The sequence below is a fragment of the Lissotriton vulgaris genome, chromosome 10 (genome assembly GCF_964263255.1).
Source record: "Lissotriton vulgaris chromosome 10, aLisVul1.2, whole genome shotgun sequence".
In the NCBI taxonomy this organism is placed as follows: domain Eukaryota; kingdom Metazoa; phylum Chordata; class Amphibia; order Caudata; family Salamandridae; genus Lissotriton; species Lissotriton vulgaris.
Genome location: NC_141698.1, coordinates 818,431,888 through 818,454,836, shown reverse-complemented (window position 1 = coordinate 818,454,836; position 22,949 = coordinate 818,431,888). Strand labels below are relative to the sequence as shown.

General features: G+C 48.1%; 1 protein-coding gene across 3 annotated transcripts in view; it reads left to right on the top strand.

The window, feature by feature from the left end:
- TPK1 (thiamin pyrophosphokinase 1) overlaps positions 1-22,949 on the top strand; it is a 1,173,355-nt gene that overhangs the window by 273,907 nt on the left and 876,499 nt on the right. For all 3 annotated transcript variants that reach the window (XM_086941740.1, XM_086941739.1, XM_086941738.1), the window contains exon 3: positions 16,126-16,200. In XM_086941740.1, the coding sequence (XP_086797866.1) occupies positions 16,126-16,200 (75 nt within the window). The remainder of the gene's footprint in view (positions 1-16,125; positions 16,201-22,949) is intronic.

Sequence of the window (22,949 nt, the reverse complement as noted above, 5' to 3'; positions counted from 1 at the left end):
AAACCTTTCCAACATTACATTTCACTAGTGTTATTCCTGAGCATAGTGCCTTGCCCTCCTGTTCCCTTTCATTTCCATTGTTCCCACTTTCTTTTGTGCCAGACTTAAACGTCTCACTGGAGGGGAGGCTGTAGAGTCTGTCTTCTCCTCGCCCCTGTTCTATTTAGCTCTTTTCTGTGGAGGAGGGGGCTCCTAGGTGGCACAATCAGATTGTCAACCAATCTAGTACACATTTGCAGTTGTCTAGAAGGGGGCACTGGGTGGAAACACATTTACCAAGAACCCTCACAATATGTTTTCAATTATTTAATCGGATGCATTTCAACTTCGCATAGAATTTATCTCCCCCCCCTCCCCAACCCCTATGTATACATTTTTCTCTCCCACTTTGGATTCTGTGTTAAGGTTTTGGTATATGGTTGATAATAACCCTCGATTCTTTAGTGTTCTTGGTGATTTGTTCCATTGCAGAATTTGGCTAGGTAGTATTAAGCCTTCCAAATAGTTTGTGTGTGGATATGTATACACACCCCCCAGTACACTAATAGTAGATGCATTTTACTTACCAGTTGTGGCTGTATTATAATCCCTACCTCATCTTTAATATTTGATATATTCCATGGTGTAAGCCACGTTATCCACGACACTTAAAATCTATGTTTACATGATTTGCTGCAACACTTTTGCAATATAAAATTCATAGAGGACATCAATTTATTGCTTTTATTGTATGTGTATATTATATAATATATTCACATATATATGTATAATATATGGATACTAATGGTTTAATTGAGACTAAAATTCTCACAAGAATAGATCCAGTTAAAATCAAAAATTTTGTTTTGTTCTGTTTTGCTTGAAATGTTGTTAAGCACATACGATATAAACAATAACCAAACATCCTTTGTGTCTTCTGCAACGTACTTAAAATAGTCTATATTTACCATACACGACTGTGGGTTTACTGCAGTCTATTCTGTGAATATGGGATAATGACATAAATGGTGCATATATCAAATGTTTTATTGTTTTGTTTTGTTGGTCTCTTTATTGTGTAGCACAGTGAATGGTCGACATGCTGCTGTGTGGTGTGGCCCTCTTCTGCCTCTGCATTTAGCTGTATTGTGACACCCCCTCTTAACCATTTCCTGTTTTTTATCTGAGGAAAGCATTGCTATTTATTTAAGCTGCAGTATATCCTTAACAAAGAACAACAAAGGCACCCAACGAGTCAGCATAGGACCTCGGGGAACATATTTTTTAAGCAACAGTGGTCCCATGCATTAATAAGTATAGGAAAAACAGTAAATATAGACACAGTGGAACTATATTAAGTATTGTGATTTGTCCAGCCGGACAGGGATCACTAATTTTTACTTGTAAAAGGTTTCAACAAGGAATTGCCTAACATTCAAGAGAGTGGGACACAAGCCTGTGCCCAAACGTTTACAAATTGGCAAGGTGAAGGAAATAGGAAAGGTAGAGGGGAGAGAGTTTTTAGGCAAAGAGTGAGAGATTTCTGAGAGTTGATGAATGACAGAAATTCAATGACACCATTATAGGTATAGCACAATCGTTATACATTTAAATACGGTGTCTAAACAAGTCGACGGCGTTTCGATCCCTTAACAACAATACATGGGATCATCATCAGGACAATCATTAAAGCCTAAAAAGTTTTACACAGTAGCCTAAGGAAAAAGAAAATGTAGAAATATCATCAAGGGAGAATAACATATCAAAACAGTTCAAAGAGTGACATCAAGTGGGCGTGATTAAAATTCCATATGGGAAATGATGAACTAGCAGCATGCTTAAAACTGACAGTGAAGGTGCAGGCACGGCAAGTGTCTAAGAGTGTCCACACATCCCATGCATCACTGGAGTACAGACATGGTTCCAAAACTGCGTTTAATTACGTAGCTAGGTGGGCGGCGCTGACAGTGAACTAAAAGTGAACAATATAAGAATCGATTAAACCGCCTTAAACAATTGCCGATGGTGAAAGAGACTGGAGCACATAAGTGAAGGTGAGGATACAGGAAAAACATCATGAATCAGGGATACCTGTAGCACGAACAGAGTCAGAGGGCTCAATTAATTCCAATGTGTAGTAACAATGGCTTACTGTCCAGGGTTTTGCTCCCCCAGGGCTAGAGAGAAAATTGGGGGGACCATTAGCCCAAAATCAGGACATTAACCAGGAGATGGTACTATAACACCGAGAGGAGGAGACCTTTCTGTGTTACTCAACAAAGAGGAACGTAAGTGGATCTTAACAACTGATAGTCTGAATACAGGTTCGAATTTACAGGAGGACTGGACTAGTCTTCTATAAAGTGGTCACTCATTCAATTGTGAAGTCATTGTTTTAACTTGATCTGTGTCTATGTCACTTTGAAAACACTCGGGTTGATTCTGCATGCTCACATTCATTTTTTAACTCACCTAAAATGGCCGCCGTTAGCCCCTTACTTATTTTTATACCTAAGAGACTGTTCTCTGTTAGTCCCTTAACTATTTCTATGCCCGAGAGACTGGCTGTCTGACCAATCACCTCCTTCCTCAGACTTCTACTTCCTGTTGTAGGAATACCTCGGACACACTCCAGGGTCCTGACACAAAGCCTTCATTTTTGGTAAGTGGCCGTCCACTCGGGGGTACGCTCGTGCAATTTTCACTGGTTTACATCCCCTGACCCTCTTGGCCTCTGTCCCCCTTGTCTTACAGGCTCGTATACACGCGCCCCATTGTTGGCGCTACCTCTATTAGCTTCCGGGCACTGTCCCTGCGAACCCCGCTGTACTGGTGAGTCTCCTTACTACCGGCCGGCTACTATTCTACTATTATTATTTTCACCTCTGGTTGGCCCCCTATGACCGCCCTGGCTCTTGTCTCCTTTTACTTAGGCCATTGTTTACGCGCGGATTACGGCGCCGTCATTGTTTTCACTACGAATCACGGAAATATAATTCTAACGTAACTGGTGAGTGTCCGTGATTTTTTAAAGCCTCGCACCCGGCAGAATGCTTAATCGCGCTGCCTATGGCCACAGTCTGCTTTTGCCTAAACGGTTTTACCGTTTTTTCCCCCCTCCTTACTTAGGACTCGGATGCCACATCTTGGCTATCCACACCCGCCTTGGAACCCTGGTGATTCCACGTGTATATTTAGTTGTAACTTCCCTTTACCCAGTACACCGTTTGTACATGACAAGCAGGGTAAGACTCGTTACTTAATCATTTCAAACCATCTCTCGGTTAATGTCCTGATTTTGGGCTAATGGTCCCCCCAATTTTCTCTCTAGCCCTGGGGGAGCAAAACCCTGGACAGTAAGCCATTGTTACTACACATTGGAATTAATTGAGCCCTCTGACTCTGTTCGTGCTACAGGTACCCCTGATTCATGATGTTTTTCCTGTATCCTCACCTTCACTTATGTGCTCCAGTCTCTTTCACCATCGGCAATTGTTTAAGGCGGTTTAATCGATTCTTATATTGTTCACTTTTAGTTCACTGTCCGCGCCGCCCACCTAGCTACGTAATTAAACGCAGTTTTGGAACCATGTCTGTACTCCAGTGATGCATGGGATGTGTGGACACTCTTAGACACTCGCCGTACCTGCACCTTTACTGTCAGTTTTAAGCATGCTGCTAGTTCATCATTTCCCATATGGAATTTTAATCACGCCCACTTGATGACACTCTTTGAACTGTTTTGATATGTTATTCTCCCTTGATGATATTTCTACATTTTCTTTTTCCTTAGGCTACTGTGTAAAACTTTTTAGGCTTTAATGATTGTCCTGATGATGATCCCATGTATTGTTGTTAAGGGATCGAAACGCCGTTGACTTGTTTAGACACCGTATTTAAATGTATAACGATTGTGCTATACCTATAATGGTGTCATTGAATTTCTGTCATTCATCAACTCTCAGAAATCTCTCACTCTTTGCCTAAAAACTCTCTCCCCTCTGCCTTTCCTATTTCCTTCACCTTGCCAATTTGTAAACGTTTGGGCACAGGCTTGTGTCCCACCCTCTTGAATGTAAGGCAATTCCTTGTTGAAACCTTTTACAAGTAAAAATTAGTGATCCCTGTCCGGCTGGACAAATCACAATAAATATAGTTCCACTGTGTCTATATTTGCAGTATATCCTGTCGCTCGATTGCTTGCCATTTTATTTGTGTTTTTAGGTCTCGCCTGAGCCAGTGCATGTGTTGCTCTGCAAGACATTTAGAGTGGGGGCTTTTAAAAGTCCTACCACAGCTTTTTGGCTGGCATAGAGCGTGCAGTTATGCGCACAATGACAAGCCGAGGCTCCATCTGGCTTTCCTCTCTCGTCATGGTGCACACACATCGTGCACCACTAGCCAGCCTGCTTTCACTTTACTTTTGCTGTTGCACTCGCGCACTCCACTTGCGTGCTTTTTAAAAATGTTCTTTTAGCGCGAGCACTCAACTCCCTCCGCCTCTCTCTCCCACTGCAGCCCCAATTTATGCATTCTCTGCCCATGTTCCCTGATCTTTTCACTATTTTTCTTTCCTCCTTCTCCCCTCTCTCTGCAGTCCTTTCACCCATCGCCTCCTCTTTCCACTTGATTTCTTCGCACTACCTTTGCCATTATCGGTTTATCCCCAGGCCCTCCTATGCTGCCCCACATCTGTCTATTCTTTGTTTTCTCCCGTCCCTTTTTCCCACCTCTGCACTGGCTCTCCTCACTGCCGTCTCATCCTCCCTCCCTGCTTCACCAAACTCCTCTCGTCTTCTCCCCCATCCCGTGCTCTTTCTGTTCTAAACAGTTTTTGTTGTTGAACAAAGTAAAACCACGAACCAATGTGCAGAGTAATGAAGCGGGACGCCGCTACAGCTCCCAAAGGACTCTTTTACTGAAGAAATGGTCCTTCCCCTCACTTTTCTCCAAGAATTTTAACAACAAACTTAATTCTCAGTGAAGCTGGTTTTACGCCCCACCCCCTTCAGATAAACGAGCCTTGAGGGGAAAGGTGTGCACAGAGCAAGACGCCCACTTCATGTCTGCTGAGCCGCTCATTATCCATCTATCTATGCATTCCTTTCAGAGACAGCCAGGCACTGCAGAAAGCAGCTGGGGTCGCCAGTGACCACCGACTCAAGGTAAAGAGGTGGGTAGAGGGTTCTATATTTAGGAAGCTTACAAGATTTCCTGCATCCAGTCATTCTTACAGAGGACTCTACTCTTTATACACACAGGCTGCTTTAAGACACCAATGTAGTTTTCCAGACACACTGTTTGTTGAAAAGTGAGCTCTTCCTTCTTGAGGGTAAAGTGGCTTCAAATAACAACTGCATATGGGCTAACCCTCACCTCCTCTGCTGTTTAACACCTTACATTACCCTCCCCCTTACGAGAAGACAAGATGGGTTTTGAGGGACAGCATCCTCCCCCCCTCGCCCCCGGAGGATTAGGTACGAGCCTCCATCAGGCAATTATTTTAATCTTTGGTGTCTTTAATTGGTCTTCAATCTAGCTGGGTTTTGTCATGGATGCTCTTACCAACTCCTGCCTCAGCTGCCCAGCTTCGCACGGTTTCAGGGTGTTCTTGTGCAGCAGAAAATACAGCAGTTACATTGGTGGATGGTGATACTTTCAGAAAAGAGATAGCACATCCCTCAAGCACAATGATCATCACATTGCCTGCTCGGCCGCAGACAGTGCATGAGAGAAGATAAGGTCCCAAAAGCGAGACCTATTGGCTATGCCAATGCTTGTTCACTTTTGTAAGTACTATCTCAAATGTAGGTTATAATTGGAGCTGCCTTGTAAATCTTACTAGTGTAAATATAATTTGGCAAGAGATAGCGATTTTGAGTTTGGGTTCCCTGAACTCAGGATCTAAAACCACATCTGTACTCTACAAAGACTATCCTTCCAAGTATGCCTACTTCATAGGGTGAAATTGGGTATAAATATTGGACCTCATTTTTAGACCCCTTCTGAACCGTGGACTCTGCCAAAAAGAAGAGCATAAGAGCTGTCAGCAGAAGTACTGCCCCTTTGCTGTGTTGCTATGCTGGGTTGGCCTGAAGTTGCTGCTTCTGTCTGTGAGCAGTGAAAGAACAAGGCTTTGCTTTCTGGAATCCTGCGTTCCTTTTTCTCCAAGGGCTTGTGTGTACTTGTCTCCTGTTGGAAGTCTCAGGGCCATCAAATACTTCATCTGCAGTTCCCCTGACCTGCAAAGTGGTGCCAACTCCAGTTCTGGGTCCCTGGAGGTGGTTTTCTTGCTTCAAGAGCTAAAAATGCACACACCGCTCTTCTTCAATGGTTCTTCTAGCAGAAAAGCTCTCGTAAACCATTTTAAAACTGAGTCCAACATAATATAAGTGAAACTGACTCTAGAAAGGCAAACGTCCGACCACCCCTAATTCGATAATCCCTGTACGAAATTATCTGTCTTCTATAATGAACCTGTCAGTACATTGTGATTCTTGTCTTCTCACCCTCCGGCTTGCGCAAACACTGCTTAATCAGTCTAAATTCCAGTATTTCTTTATTATATTATTCACTCTATTTTCTATCTTGTGTTATTATGCCCTTACTAGCATGTACTTATTATAACTCATGCTGTCCCTCTTTTCCAAGTTTTATCCGAATTTGAGCTCTGTTCAAAAACAGATAATATGTAAAATCTTTGTAACATACTCAGATGTCTGTGAGGGCTCCGTGCTATAAAAAAGCGTAATTAAAAAATAAATAGGTCCTAACGGTATGTCTCCTATGGAACTGCACTGCGGATGGATTGTTGCTGTGCATATGATTGGGTGCACCAACCTGCATCATCCAAATGGCAGATCGCATATGCAATGCAAGCAAGCGATAAAATGTGACAATTTACCTACAGTAAAGCATACAAGACTTACATTGTGTTGCTCCTATGGGACATGCTGAATGTGGATACTACATGGAAAGCGTTTTATAAACGCTACTACAATGCAATAAACCACTACTGACATTGACGGTGGGGGTGGCAGAGTGAGCTTTTTTCATCCTCTTCAGATCCAGCCTAAGTTGTTGTCTTGAATTATTCAGAATAAAGGCCATTCCTCCCTCCCTGTTGTTCACGGATGATTAAACCTTATTCAGTAGTTCTTTACCATTTACATGCGGTAGTGATTTGCGCACTAATTGCAATTTAGTTTTTTTTAAGTACAAGTGCTGCTGATTGCTCTCTACCTCTTTAGCAAGAAGCTGAAAAGCCACTCCATTTAGCATATTTTGCTTCATAGTCAACCCCGTTCTCTGTGGCCAATCTGCTATCGGTGCTTCTCCTATCCCCAAATATAGCACCCCTGCCTTGCTCTCCCTCGGCTCTCCCGTGGAGCACTGTTACTTCAGACAAGATCTGCCCTTTATAAATAGCTAATACCAATAACAAGCGCCTCATTACCAAAGTGTCTAGTTTGTGTCCTTGGTTCCTGAAAGCTGGGGCGCAGTTGCTGGAATAATAGCTATCTTGTCAACATTGATCGCTAAATGAATGTCAATCTACCCCGTTTAATTTATGTACAAAGAAGGGAAATGGATAGATTAACTAGGCGAGCGCTTTAACTGATCATGATAAATTGGCAGTCTATTATTGAAATACCGCTGTTAAAACCCACACTGCGTGCAGATGGGAAGATTTGCACAATCTGAAATACTTGCTACAAAATTGCACCAATTATTATAAACTGAGCATCACAGTGGAAACGTCTGAAGTTATTCAGCTTGACATTTTGACAGATCCGTATAAGTGACGCTGATCTTTTGTTTCAGCGCCTCTACATTGAACAAATTCTTCTAAGGCAAGCATTTACCTCCCTCAGATAACCGCGATGTTAACCTGCGGAATTCTGTTCGCTTTAATTTGTTTCCTTTGCTGTATACCACTACCAGACAGGGAAGTCCTTTTTTGCTTTACCAAGTGCATCGGAGTACAGAGATAGGTAAAAGTAGTTTAACAGTGAAAAATAACACTAATGGTGGGAAAAAAATTATTAGAGCACACTGATAGTACTAACTCAAATGTGTCTAGCTGTAGAGTATTGCATTTTTTTTAAATTGTGGTGCCAAAAGGAAGGATCCCTGTTAAGACACGTTTGCAACTGAATTGTAAGGTTTAGCGTTTAGAAAATCTGTAGATATCAATTTCCACTCTACCGTACAGAGTACAGCAAATTGTTTGGTGTGTGAAAGCCTGTGCACTTATTTCGAAAGTTGAAACTTCTGAGGGCGTAACAAGTCAAGTGCTGTCTGCACATTTTGTTGACTCAATATATGGGGCCATCCCAAGGCTATGTGTGCACAGAGTAGCACTACCGCGCTGTGGTCCGGGAGCTGAGAGGACTACACCCTGGGCTTATCAGGGTCCACATAGAGGCTCATCCGCCGTTCCTTTACATACACAGCAAGGGTTGCTAGGGATAGGAGAACCACACAAGATGCACTTCCCATCGTCTGAACCATATCTTTGGTGAGTGCCACTCACAAAATGCAATGACCAATTTAAACAATTTTTAACAATGCAAACCTGCCCACAAACGTTGATCCCTAAAACAAATGTACTTACGTTTTGCCTCATAGAAACAAACTACAGGTGGGTACCCTTAAACCAGTTGAGACCGGGTGATTAGTATATACAGAAATACAACAATGTGTAGGAAAGGTGGATCTGCTTTTATGGTTACCCCCACTTTTTGTTTGGTGCTATTCTGTTTTTGACAAGCCTGACTGGGATCCTGTAATCAGGACCCCAGTCTCTTTGATTTCTCCCCTAAATTGGTTATGGTAAGTACTTAGGTACATCCCAGATTGGATACTGGTGTACCCTTGTAAGTCCCTATTATTTGATACTGAGATTCCAGAGGCATAGGTACACCAGGGGTCACCCATGGGCTGAAGCATGTTTTATGCCACCCATGGGAGACCACTCAAACTATAACTACAGGCCTGCCATTGCAGCCTGTGTAAGCTGGTGCTAGCACTACTTACGAAAGATATAGGTTTCTCTATATCTAAAGTCACTGCACTTAAAACCTATAAGTCACCCCTAAAGCAGGCCTTTCAAACCTGAAGGCAGGGTGATTGCTTTTAAGTGTGAGGGTGCCTCTGCATGAACACGACCCCCTAACAACCTTCGGAGTCTATTCTCCTGGGTTGTAAGTGCATCAGCGCTTACGATACATTGAGTGGCCATGCGTCATTACGCGATGACCATCTCTAAACTGGCTGTAACGAACCCTGTCATGTTTGGTATCAAACATGTTGGAATCATAACCACAGGGCTTACCTGTGGGTGGGTCCCTAGATTTGTCGTGGGACAAGATTCATATCAAGACACCACTTCTTCGGCCGTCTGGGCAATTTGGACTTGGCTCTGGGCATCAAGACTCCAACTAGGAAGACTCCTGCTGCTCCTGGCCTCGTCGACTTGCTGGTCTGCTGCAACATCCATGCCTGTGCTCCCTACAGGAACCTTCCAAGGCCTGTGGACATTCAAGACACATGAATGAATCTCCCTTGAAGTGAAGGAGTCACTTCCCTGCATCTGCAGGCACTGCAACAAAGCTGACCGGTCTGCTTATCCTGTGCTCCCACGGACACCGACAGGCTCAGCCACACAGGTGGTGGTTCTTCACATCCCTCGAGGCCTGCCTGTCCTCTCAAACGGTTTGAGCTAGTATCCCTCGTCGGAGCAGCAGCAACCGAACCCCTGTGCACTGCGTTGACTTGATGTTGCAAAGGCTTGTTGGCTTCCTTCCACCAAGATCTTCAGGCTCCAAGTATCCCCAACCTCAAGCATCTCCTGTGGGCATGATCTTTGTCTTCACCTCATCACTTGCATCATGGACCTGCATCTTTGGTGAGCTGCTTGAGGTCCTCTTGCGACTCCAGTGCCTCCAGCTTGTGGGTCCACTTGAGGGTCTTCTTTGATTTCGGCGAGCTCCTCTGATTGCTCAGGGCCTGCTCTGACTCCCCTGATTGTGGTAAGTCACCTGGACCTTGCTGGTCAGAAACTGCACCTTCTTTGCTTTCCATGTTTGCAGTTGCCAAGGAGTGTTGGTGCTCCGGACGGACAACGACCCCTCAACTCACAACATCAGACATGGTACAGCTCGTGAATGGCTCCTGGTGTTCCGCAGCATCGCCTGGTCCGCACAGCTGCAGCTCCAAGGTCATTGCCCACTCTCCTGCAACAATCGACTTCAGCGGGCATTCATCTTCCGGGCCGCCCGGTCACTCCCAAGTGGCGTAGACTCTGTCCCCTCTGCTTGCAGGTACTTCTCATCTTGAATCCACCTTTGGGTTCCACCTGACACTTTCACCTTCTCCAGCACGGCATCTTCCTGAAGTCCTCCATTGAGTTCGACAGTGGTTTCCGACGCCATTTCACACCTATGCACCGACTTCTCTGGTGTAGTTATCCTACAAATGATTACAAAGGATTGCCCTTAACTTCTGGTGAGTCCTTGCTCCTCTCACCATTTCCATTAAGGGCCTGACACTTGTTTATCTCATTTGATTTCTTTGTTTTTTTTGTTGTTTTTTTTAAAACCTTTATTGACATTTCAACCAAATACAAGTATGGGCCTACAACCCCCGGGGCTGGCCGCTAAGCAGTTAAATTATCAGAGAGCAAATTTTAAATCACATGCAGCCCTCAGGGAGCAGAATCACCACACTAGCGTACTCTTGGTCACTGAATATCACAATTAGAAAAATAGGATATAAAAGGTTTTCATTTTATAGTATAAGATGGAAGGATCAGGTGCCGAACAATTTCCCAGCAGCGAAAAATGGCAGGCAGAATAGTAAACGTGTCAACAGTAAACAGTAATCGGTCAAATCAATGGCGCTGAAACAGGCGGTTCAGGATGTGAAGGAATTTTACGGTCAATTCGCGCCTGCTAGTCACCTGCCCTAAGACCCAGAGAACACCACGAACATTGAGGCACAGATGAAAAAGCAGTGATTGATACCAAAGGAAACCCACTGCACTGACCAAGAAAAAGAAAAAGACAAAGAAAGATAAGAGAAGAGAACAAAGGCCATAGAAACAAAATAAAAACAAAAAATCCCCTCCCCCAACCCCCCACCCTGCACCCCTGCAGATGACTACGGCACCCCCCCCCCCCAGCAGTGTGCCTGTCGCCCGAGAACCAAACCCGAAATATAGAAGAGCAGAGAAAAAGGAAAAAGAAAAGAAACCCCACCCAACGGGGAAGTGGAGGAGGGCGATAGTCTCTGCGCTCCCAGTCTCTCCCCCCCGCCCTAACAAAGGGGGCCCCCCTAAGCCAGCACGAATAAAGTTGTCCACCATACAAAAATACCCCGGGGGGAACCACAAACCCCCCGCCCCGGAATCCGTCTGTTAATGAAGCAGTCCCGTTACCAATAGATCCATCGGAAACAATTCAACCCACAATCTCAGCCTTGGCCCCGTCTATCAAAGTTGCCGAGTCCCTCGGATAAGTACAGCCCCATCCCCGGAAAGTCAAAAGTCACACAGTAGCAGCCGAGGTTTGGGCCAGCAAATGGGAGAGGAATAGCAGACCCCAACGCACACGGCTTGCACAAACGATGTCCCTCCCCGTCTCCGAAACCAAGCAGCGTTACATCCGCCATGTTGGGAGACCGATTGGGGAGGGGTGCGACTCGTTCCGATCCAAATGAAAGTGTGAGCCAACAGTGTCCAGGATGGGGTAAACAGTGAAATGTTCTGATAACTGTAGGACCGATGTTTCCGAGAACGTAAGAGAGTCACCAATCTCAGCACACACGATGAGTTCCATTTCTACGCGGGCAGGCACAGCTTCCAGCACCGGGTCCAAACGCACCACTAGGGCGCCCAACAGGAGGCAAGTCGGCTGCCGGGTCTCAAAATTCAAGTCAGGGCTTGCTCCCGGTCCTATGATCCCATCTGCTGCCAACAGCAAACGATTAACCTGGGCCCTCATCGTCGCGCGAAGCGCCGCCATTACCATCCGCAAGGAAGGGCCACATTGAGTCCGTTCCGCCAAGTTCCATACGTCTGCAGGCATAACGGTCTCCACGGAGAGGCGCCCTCTCCGGGGCAGGATACGCCGGAGCAGAATCAAACCGCGAGGGACGGGCCAGCAGCACGCAGCAACGCGCGGCGGGACCCCCGCCCCGGGGCACCAGCGGTGCTAGTGCCGTGCCTCCGGGCCGGGGCCCCCCGCGACGCAGCACCGCGCGCCACCCGTCACCTCACCTCAGGTACAGCACCAGGCAGCAGATGGTTGCAAAGTAGTCCAGAGAAATTTTCAAAAGTTCCAAGGACCGGACCCAACCACTCTCCTCAGTCCGTTGTTGTTCACTTTGGACCCGGGTAGACCAGCAATCGAGACCCCGGCTTCCAGTCTGGGTTAGGCCTCAAAACATTTTCGATGTTACTTCACCCCAGAACATCAGAAAAATTCTGTGGTCACAGCATCGGGGTGCCGACTAGTTCACCCACACGAATCCGGGGCAGGAGATCAGGATATTCGACAGGATAAGCGAGCGTAGGACGGAGGTCAGCGGAGCCGGGAGACTATGCGGCCATCTTGGTTGGTATCGTAGCTCCTCCCCCCATTTGATTTCTTTGTTAATGAATTGGCACCACAAAAAAAGTATTTTGTTTATATTGACTACCTTGTTCTTCCTGCACCTTTTGTTTTCGCAATTTTCTGCACTTGTTACTTGCTCCATTCAAGTTGCTTTGCACAAGCACTATTGTTCACAAGACTGTACAGGTTATATATGCTTTTAATGTAAGTGTTGTTCTTGTCTTTATCTTACCTTGTTCTCAATACAGACCACTCTTTACATTGTGACACTACGATTTATGCCTCCCTGTCTCGTTCTTTTTGCAATTTGTGTGCATTTTGCCTACAATTTTCTTTAAATAGTGCCTGTTGAGACGTTGTTTTGCTATATATACACATTTTGCCTCAAACAGTAAAGAAATTGAAAGGGAGTATAACTAGGAGGAGATCACATAAAGCTGAGGGTTGTCCATGTCTATTAAATGATGATTGGTTCTTTAATTTCTCTTGATAGTACTACTTTTCTAAGTAAATATGTCAAGACCCTTCTGTGCTATACAGAAACTGCACTAACATGAACTAACAAGAGTACATTCATTGTCAGGATGATTGGTATCACTTCTAATCAGAGCTGATTCTCTGTGAGCATTACATGTGTGGTTTGCCTTTACGCCTATTGGAAAACGTCACAACAGGTGACCACAAGTTAACAACTATGCTGTAGGGTTTGTGAAGTGCTCCTGACTATGAAAGATCCTTGCCACATCCTTTCCTAAAGGAGAGGTGGAGCTTTATGACTGTCTTCCTAATCCACAAATGCCAGTCAATTTAGTTTGTCTGCTTTTAGTTAGTTGCCAGTCTCCTTCTTGCATAGTTGTGTGGATCTTGTTCTTCTACCAACAGGCTTTTTGAAGAATGTGCAATATGTGGTACTGTGAGATGTTTCTTTTGATTATGGGTGCTACAACAGCATCCACTGCTCTAGGAGCAGGCACATCTGCTTAGGATTCTCATCAGTTAATTTAAAATGATCTATAGGAAATATTGAGGTATTCTTCGACACACTGGAGTTATATCTGGGAGTATTCTTCCCTATCCAACATCTCCTTAATATTTCACTACAAGTGTCCATTTCCAAATCCAGTGCTCATTTAACATCTGCTTCCTGTATTACAGTAAAGGCTCCAATTTACTATATGTAAGTACTAGTGAAGTTGGTAATGGTTAAGCAGGTTCTCTTGGGATATTTTTGGGTAACTGAAGGCGTATGGTGCCAAGTGTCCATCCCACTGATTCTAGATGTATCTGCAACCTTCCCCTGTTAAGTGCTAGCAGTATGAAGTCATGCTGGGCACCCTTGTGCATTCTCGTGTCCAAGCAGGTTGGAGGTGTGCAGGCTGAATGTCTTTCAGGGCATGTTCGCTTTGGCTGCTCAACAGTCATGCATGATATCCAGCTTCCACCTGAGACAATGAAGGCTGCTGCCTTTGACTAGGAGACAGATGTATCTTTGGGCAGATCACAAGTAGTGAGTACAATTTGTGCCCCAAATTAGTGCGAAATACAAATTCACTCACTAGACAAAGTTAGAAAAGGAACACATTCTTGTCACAACTGAACTTATCCTGGTGGGGCAGACTCAAAATGATGCTCACATCCAGAGCTCACCTGGGATATACCCATGTGCCTGTGGAGTGGTACTGTGACCTGTGAAGTCTTGGGAAGCATTTCAGCAAACCCAAATTACTATTCTCTGCTCTCTACTATTTCTGCTCTCACCTTATAAAGGGCTTAATCCAGAAACATGTGTCTAAAGATAACAGCACTATCTGCATAAACTTTGGTGAAAAACGACAGCAACTTTAAAGTAGGCTTATGGCATTTACCAGAATGCAATGGGTTGAACTGTGCTGGGATGAGCGGCAATGCGCTCCCCACAATTTATATTCTAACATATAACATTAGTGCATGTTGTGCCTTTTTTTTCGTAACAAATCTAAAGAAACATCTAAAAAATGGGATTAAGGACAAGTACATGGGTTTGGCTAATAGAAAGATGTCAAGAGAGACCCTGGGTAAAGTTATGGCAGTAAACATTTTCCGTAGAATCCCTGTATCCAGAGCTCTCAGATGTTGACTTAGCTACCTTTTATTTCTTATTCCTCTTAGCAGGGTTAAAAAGACAAAGCAGCACACGTCTCATTGGTTTCCCTTGGGATTACAAGAGAAGTGTTGAGTACAAATGAAATATGTGTAGTAAAGAGAGACACTATTTGCACACAGAGGTAGCACTTTAAGGGCATATATTGTGTTATTTATTACCCAAGACTCCAGCAATACAAGTGATGGTAAGTTGATAGACCAGACAATGCTATGGGAGAGTGACCACCTATAGGAGGCTAGCAATTTAAAGGAATTCCATAAATGGGGGCTGGGGGACATATGAAGGAGACAAACTCTGATTGCTCTTGAAGAGCTGCAGATGGCAGACTCTGAATGATTCCTATATCTATTCTACGGTTAGGACACGCGCCTAGGGAGCATATATCGGAAGGGGGGGGGGGGCAATTGCCAACGTCGGCTTCACTGGAGGATCGACTGCTGTTGGATCCCATGACCGATAGTGACTTCCCTGATCTACAGGAAACAAATGAATAATTACCCTGACCCTCTGACGACCTTAAGGGAAGCATGGGAGGGAGATCTAGGATTGATCTGAGACAATGACTGGAAGGAGGCAATCCAAAGCCGCAGGGAAGAGGCAATCTATGTTCGACTCTGTTTAATACAGCTGAGGATTCTGCAAGATAATATTACTCCAGATCCCTCCTAAACCGACTGGGGAGATGTGATGGGGCACTCTGCGCTAAGGATTGTGAAAAGGTGGGTTCTTTCTTCCATATATTGTGGGAGTGCCCCAAAATCCAGCGGTACTGGGATGGTGTGACACAGGTAATGTCTCGGGTTGTGAGCTGCACTGTGCCGGAAGAGACTAGGTTGCTTCTACTGCACATAACGCGTGAGTAGTTGTGGCCCATTATCTGAAAATCTGGATCACCTTGGCAGCGAGGGTGGCAGAACAAAATATGGCAAGAACCTGGAGACAGAGTAGGCCCCCATGCATAGCAGACTGGGAAAATGGTCGAGATCTAGACTGGTGCCAGTGGGCGGGCGAGGTAGTGTATCAAAGTCGGGGTTGCCCCAGGAAATGGGGAAAGGTCTGGGATCAATGGCGTTCATGCAGACGATAATGTGTGAATCCTACAGATGGGTGAATGTGACTCAACTAATCAGAATTATAATGTATATTAACCTGTTTGGTATGGTACTTGTAATACACATGGATGACACCGACCTCTTCCGAATACCTTTCGATGTTTTACATATACTATGTCTTTTTCTCTGTAATGCCTATCCGACCAATGGTCAACCAGTCATGCTATTGTGTACTGAGCAACTGTTTAATAAAAAGATGTAAAAAAAAAGTAAAAAAACTCCTGCAATACGCAATTTAAAAAAAATGTTTTCATCATTTATGTTCTTCTTGCAGGCAACCAGAAATTCTGCCTAATTATCCTTAACCAACCGTTGGACAAATATAACTTTCATCATGTTTGGAGTAAAGGTAATTTTTGTTTACACATGGATTTTTCATACGAGTAAGTCTGCATTCATGGAGAGATAAAGGGAGTAAAAGTAAAAGGGTATTATGAGAGTAGCGGTTAAGTGAACATGGTAACTCATGTGAATACCCATGAAGGCTTGGCGTTTTGGGTATTCACAAATGTATTTCTCACCAAGTAAGCACATAGAAATCTACTCCTTCTTAAGGCGCGGAAAAGTTCCTCGCATTATGAATTATCCAGCTGCAAGGGTATTTGGATACCTGGCGCTAAATTGTGTTGTCATGGGAGAAAATGTATCCTGCATGTGCACCATAAAATAGGCCTGCCTCACACATTGTGGTTGTTTTGGACCAGGAGAGTCGCTCAAAGCCTTGCGCTCATGATGGTGAAAGGCTATTTCCTTTACCAAGAGTTATGTAAGACAATCATGGTGGTGGCAGCATACAGTATAGTGATGAGTAGGAATGGAAAGGCCTTTTTTCCAGTTCTAGTGGAGTAAGGCCTACAAGCTCACTCATGTAAAGTTCCACTGCATTGTGCTTTACTCACCGTTGGGCTATAAAAAGTTACCATGTAGCGCTGTGCAGCACACATGGTGCATGTATGTGCTGTGTGTGTGTGTGTGCGCCTGTCAATGGTGCAATACATGGAGAACTCTGGGTTCCATATTGGGAGACCCAGGGCTGACTGGAGGAGCATGTGGAGGTAGGGAAATCCCCCCCCCCCCTCCAGACAGGTTTTGTGGATTGCTGCTTTCTGTTAGCTGGGAGGGACATGCACACTGGAGGAGTTAGAGCCTGGCTGTTCAGTACACTTCAAAGGGTGGTCTTTGATTCACTGGAAAGGTGCCTGGGCAAATCTCAGGAAGGAGATTGGGCTGATAAGAGTTGAGACCCTGGGGTAAGACTTTGACCAACTGGCACAACAACTCGCATATAATTTAGGAGCACGCCACTACTCTCCCCAATGTGTCAGGGTGGCACGCAAAAGGACTAGGAATAATAACAAGGCAGCCTTGTTGGACCCATTCATCCGGGTACAGGAAGATAACATTACATGTCTAACTACCTTTACACCCAATTCTAACAGAATACAAAAAAAATCATCAGGAAACACGGGTCTCGCACTTAGTGTGTGCGACCAGGGCACCATCAACCTTTGACTTTGTCCCGGTCAAGCACGACCCAATGTCCTAACTTGGCGCAATATGTTTTTAAGCACTAGAAAGTGTTTATTGTTTAAAAATTCATATCTCCGCTTCCCCATATTGGATTTTTGTCGTTTTGGTGTTTTAATCATAAATATATTTCTAATGTTCATATATTGGTTGTGGATATTTATTATGTGTTGTGCCCTACTTATTTAATGCATTGGTGTTTTTAAATGCTTCACACATGTTGGACAGGCCACATGAAGGACCCGGACACCGGCTCTCCAGGTGCTACCCACAGAAGCCACCCGCAAACCGTCCCCTACGGGACTCCTGCTCCCGGAAATCTCTGTATCACTGGCCCGGGCCACTGTCAACACCATTGCCCGGCCCGGCCGCCATCTTGGACACTGCACCACGAGGCCGCGTGGCCTCAGCTCGACCCTAACCCTGGGCCTGGCCAGGCCCCGACATCCCGGCACCACCATCCACCCAGGAGGTGAACGGACCACTTGGCAGGTCAATGGGAGAAAGAAGTGTCGATGGCTCTCCCCCGCCAGGTGCCGATCGCCCCCAGCCTCCCCGGGCGCTGGCTCCACCCCCCTGCTGTGTGTCTGGACTCCCTCATCCCGGACCTCCCGACCTCCAAGTGCGAGGGTCCGGACATCAAAGGGCGCCAGACCTATAACTGGGGCAGCTCCAGAGCAGGAAGGCAGTTGTATCCTGGAGTCGAGAGACACCTAGAAGAACTCATCCTTGACGGACTGTTGGCACTGCCGCAGCCCTGCCTTGCGAACTGTCGTCCTGCCTGCTGGCGCTGCCGCGGCCTTCTGCAACCTTCATCCTCGTCGGGACCTGCTGGCGCTGCCGCGGCCCGTTACCATCTACGACCGCCTCGGGACCTGCTGGCGCTGCCGCGGCCCGGTACCATCTACGATCTCCTCGGGACCTGCTGGCGCTGCCGCAGCCCGACCTCCTAGAAAGCCGAGCTCGAGGATTGAGAGCTACCATCATTTCATCCACTGCCAATCGGTAACAAGACTGTCCCGCTACCCCCTTTTCCTTCCAAGAGACTAAGAACCGAGGGGACCCCTGTGTCCAGACCTCCTTGTACCATACTACCGTACTTCAAGATTTGCTTATAAAGAACGTTAAACCTTATCTTTGTGTGGTGTCCATCTGTGGGGGGGAAGTTACTTGTCTGTACGATCGCCGGAGACGGCTCTCCCCGGAGACCTCTCCCCCTGTCCTCAGCCGACCCTCCAGGTCCCGTCTAACATTGGTGGCCAGCGGCGCGATCCGAACCAACGCGTAATCGTACAGAAAGTAACTCACCCCACGACTAAACCACAATGTCGACCAAAGAGAGCGGATCTACAGAGAAATTCCAAATGGAAAAACTGGAGGAATACAGCCATCGAGAATTAAAACAATTTTGTATGGAACTGGGCATTGCTACCACCGGTCTGAGCACAAAAGATGACTTTAAACACGCCCTAGAATCGTGGGCAGAAGCAAATGCCGCCGGACCCCGGGATCAAAACATCGAAACACCGGAGACGAGCACCGCTCCGTCCGAAGAAAGAAGAGCGGGCCTCTCTCGGGAAGAGATCCAAGAACGAGAAAAAAGCAGACTGCACGAACTAGAGTTGGCAAGGCTCAAGTTGGACGGAGAACTAAAACTAGCGGAACAAAAAATGAACCTAGAACACTTACGGCTCCGAGAAGAGCGGGAAGAAAAGCAAAGACAAAGAGAGCTCGAAGAAAAAAGACTGGCATACGAGCGCAAGCTAGCAGAGATAGAACTACGGAAGCAGAACAAAGACCTGGGGGTGCCCGAGCAACCGCGCACCCCAGGAGCTACAGAACCAAAGGTCCACATCCCCAAAGATGTCGTCCGAGAATATTTCCGAAACGACGACATACAACAGTGGTTCAAGGCCTACGAGATCGCCATGACCTCCCACCGGATCGATCGAAGTGACTGGGGAGCCGGTCTATGGGGGAGGTTCGTCAATGAAGGCCGCGATGCCCTGCTACAGCTCCCGGACCATCAAATGACGTCCTATGACCACATGAAGGCCGCCCTCCTCACTCGATATGGGCTTACACCCGAAATGTACCACCAGAGGTTCCGTGACTGCACCCGAATCCCGGGTACAACTTGGGTGGAATATGTGAACTATTTCAGCCGAGCCTTCGAGGGATTGATCAAGGGAAGCCACGTAACGACCTACGAGCAGCTCTTCAACCTCATTGTGTGGGAGCACCTCTCCAACAACTGCTTCGTCGAGCTCAGGCAGCACCTCCTCGACAGTAAATTGACTGATCCACGGCAGCTCGCCGCCGAGGCTGACCGATGGGAGAGCACCCGAGTGGGCCGGAGTGGGCCAAACGAACAGAACCGAAACAACCAAGGTCATCACCGTCCCCGAGGAGGAGGAGGAGGCGGCCAGGGCCGGGGCAGAGACGCCGTCCCGGCCGCTCCCACTACCAACAACCCGCCCCCGGCCGGCCGGGGTAACCCCCCGATGCGCCCGGGGTTCCGAGCCAATGTCACTTGTCACCGATGCCAGCGAGTCGGCCACTACGCCAGTGACCCGAACTGCCCAAAGAACCAGACTCCCGGGCCCCGCCAGGTAGGTGCCGCCGCCCTAGGAGAAGAGCAAGTCTCCGAAGAGCATGAGGAAGACGAACAGGAGCAACCAGAGTGGGAACCGGCCGCCATGGTCCTGGCGTGCCTAGGGGGAAGAGACATGATCCCGCGGGCTCCCCTACCCGCCAACACCAGAAAATACAGCCAGTGGGTGAACATAAATGGGCGCAAGGCTGAAGCCCTGCGTGACACGGGGGCCAGTGTGACGGCCGTCCGCTGTCACCTGGTGACCCCGGAACAAATCCTGCCGAACGTCCTCTGCCCCGTCCGTTCAGCCGACAATTCTGAGAGCCTGTGTCGGATGGCCTGCATCCCCTTCGAATGGGGAGGAGTATCCGGCATGTTGAAAGTGACTGTCCGAGATGATGCCCCCGTGGACTGTCTCCTGGGGAACGATCTCGAGAGTTCCCCGTGGGCCGCCGTGGAAAGAAGAGAGCACCTGGGGATGTTGGGCCTCCCGGACTGGGCCTGCGTAACCACCCGGTCCATGGCCGCCCGCGCCATCCCCCGACCTGAAGAACCCGAATGGCCAGCACCTCCTCCCCCGATCGCTCCAGTGGGAGACGCTGACCCTACCGACCCCCCGGAACAAACCCAAGAAGGGCTCGCTCAGCCCCAAGACCTTCCAGATCTGGCTCAGTGGCGTCAAGAAGGGGGACCCACCCAGGAACAATTCCGTCAAGAGCAAAAGACCTGTCCCTCCCTCGAGGGACTGGGACAGCAAGCACTCGCCCAGAGCGCGGGGGATACCGCCGAGGCCCACTGGATCTATTGGGACAATGACCTATTGTACAGCGAACAAAGAATCGCGGAGTTGGGAGCCGGTCGAGTGTTGGTGGTGCCCCTCCGCTTTAGAGACTTCCTGTTGAATTTGGCACACGATGTCCCCCTGGCTGGACACTTGGGACAGAACAAAACTTACAACCGCCTGGTGACCCACTTTTACTGGCCAAAAATGAGAAATGACGTCCTCAACCACTGCCGGTCCTGCCCCACTTGCCAGGCCAGCGGGAAGAGCGGCCGCAAACTCAAGGCACCCCTGCAACCATTCCCTGTTGTTACCACCCCGTTCGAAATGGTGGGAATAGACATTGTGGGGCCCCTGGACCCCCGAACAGCACAAGGGCATCGATTCATCCTGGTCCTGGTGGACCACGCCACCCGCTATCCTGAGGCCATCCCCCTTCGAACTGTAACAGCACCAGTGGTCGGCCGAGCCTTAATGGGGATCTTCTCCCGAATGGGCTTCCCCCGGGAAGTCGTCAGCGACAGGGGCACAAACTTCATTTCAAAATATATGAAATCCCTCTGGCAGCAGTGCGGGGTCACCTACCGATTCACAACCCCCTATCACCCGCAAGGAAACGGACTAGTTGAGCGGTTTAACCGCACACTCAAGGGAATGATTATGGGGTTGGAAGAGCCCCTACGCCGTCAGTGGGATGTGCTACTCCCGTGCCTCCTCTTCGCCTACCGAGAAGTCCCCCAGAAGTCCCTCGGCTTCAGCCCCTTCGAACTCCTGTACGGACACCCCGTTCGAGGGCCCCTCAGCCTAGTCAAAGAAGGTTGGGAAATGGCCCCCCTGAAGACCCCTCCAGACGTCTACAAGTACCTCCTGACCCTCCGCAATCAGACCAGACGATTCAGAGAGATCGCCAAAGCCAATCTTGAGGCCAGTCAGGAGGACATGAAGAAATGGTACGATCAAAATGCCTCCTCCATCGAGTTCGAACCTGGCCAGCAAGTATGGGTGATGTCCCCCATCGAACCTTGTGCCTTGCAGGACAAATGGACGGGCCCTTCAAGGTGGTCGAGCGCAAGAGCCCCGTCACCTATCTCATCGACATGGAATCTCCCCGGAACCCCCTCCGGGTCCTCCACGCCAACAGACTCAAACCCCACTTTGTGCGCTCGGAGCTCAGCCTGCTGATGGCCACAGACAGTGGAGCGGAAGAAGACTCCGAGCCCCTCCCTGACCTACTGAGGACCCGTGAGAACGATGGTTCAGTGGACGGGGTCCGACTCTCCGATGCCCTGACCCCGGAGCAGCGCCAAGACTGTCGGGCTCTCCTGCTGCAATTTGCGACCCTATTCTCCCTCACCCCCGGGGTCACCCTCTGGTGCTTGCACGACGTGGACACGGGGGACAGTCCCCCTATCTGACACCGGGCGTACCGCGTACCAGATCGGGTACGTGCCTGCATCCAGGAAGAAGTATCAAAAATGCTCACACTCGGAGTCATCGAACCTTCGGACAGCCCCTGGGCCAGCCCAGTCGTGCTGGTCCCCAAAGCTGCTGCCCCAGGCACCACCCTTGAGCTCCGATTCTGCGTCGACTATCGGGGGCTGAATGCTGTCACCCGGACCGACGCTCACCCCATTCCCCGAGCAGATGAGCTGGGCGACCGCATGGGGGCTGCCCGCTACCTCAGCATCTTCGACCTGACGGGGGGCTACTGGCAGATCGGCCTCACCCCCAGGGCCCAGGAGCGATCCGCTTTCTCCACCCCGGATGGACACTACCACTTCAAAGTGATGCCATTCGGCATGAAAAACGCTCCAGCCACTTTTCAACGACTTGTGAACCAGGTATTGGCGGGCCTTGAAGAGTTCAGCGCCGCCTACCTTGACGATATCGCGGTATACAGCCGCCACTGGTCAGACCACCTCCGCCACCTCCGAGAGGTCCTGCAAGCCCTCCAACAGGCCGGCCTCACAATCAAGGCCAGCAAATGCCAGATTGGCCAGGGGTCCGTGACCTACCTCGGACACCAAGTGGGAAGCGGTCTGGTGGCCCCCCTCCAGCTCAAGATCGCTGACATCCAGTCCTGGCAGCCCCCCGCAACGCAAATCGAGGTCCGGGCCTTCTTAGGGCTCACGGGATACTACCGGCGGTTTGTGAAGGACTATGGCAGCATTGTGGGGCCCCTCACAGAACTCAC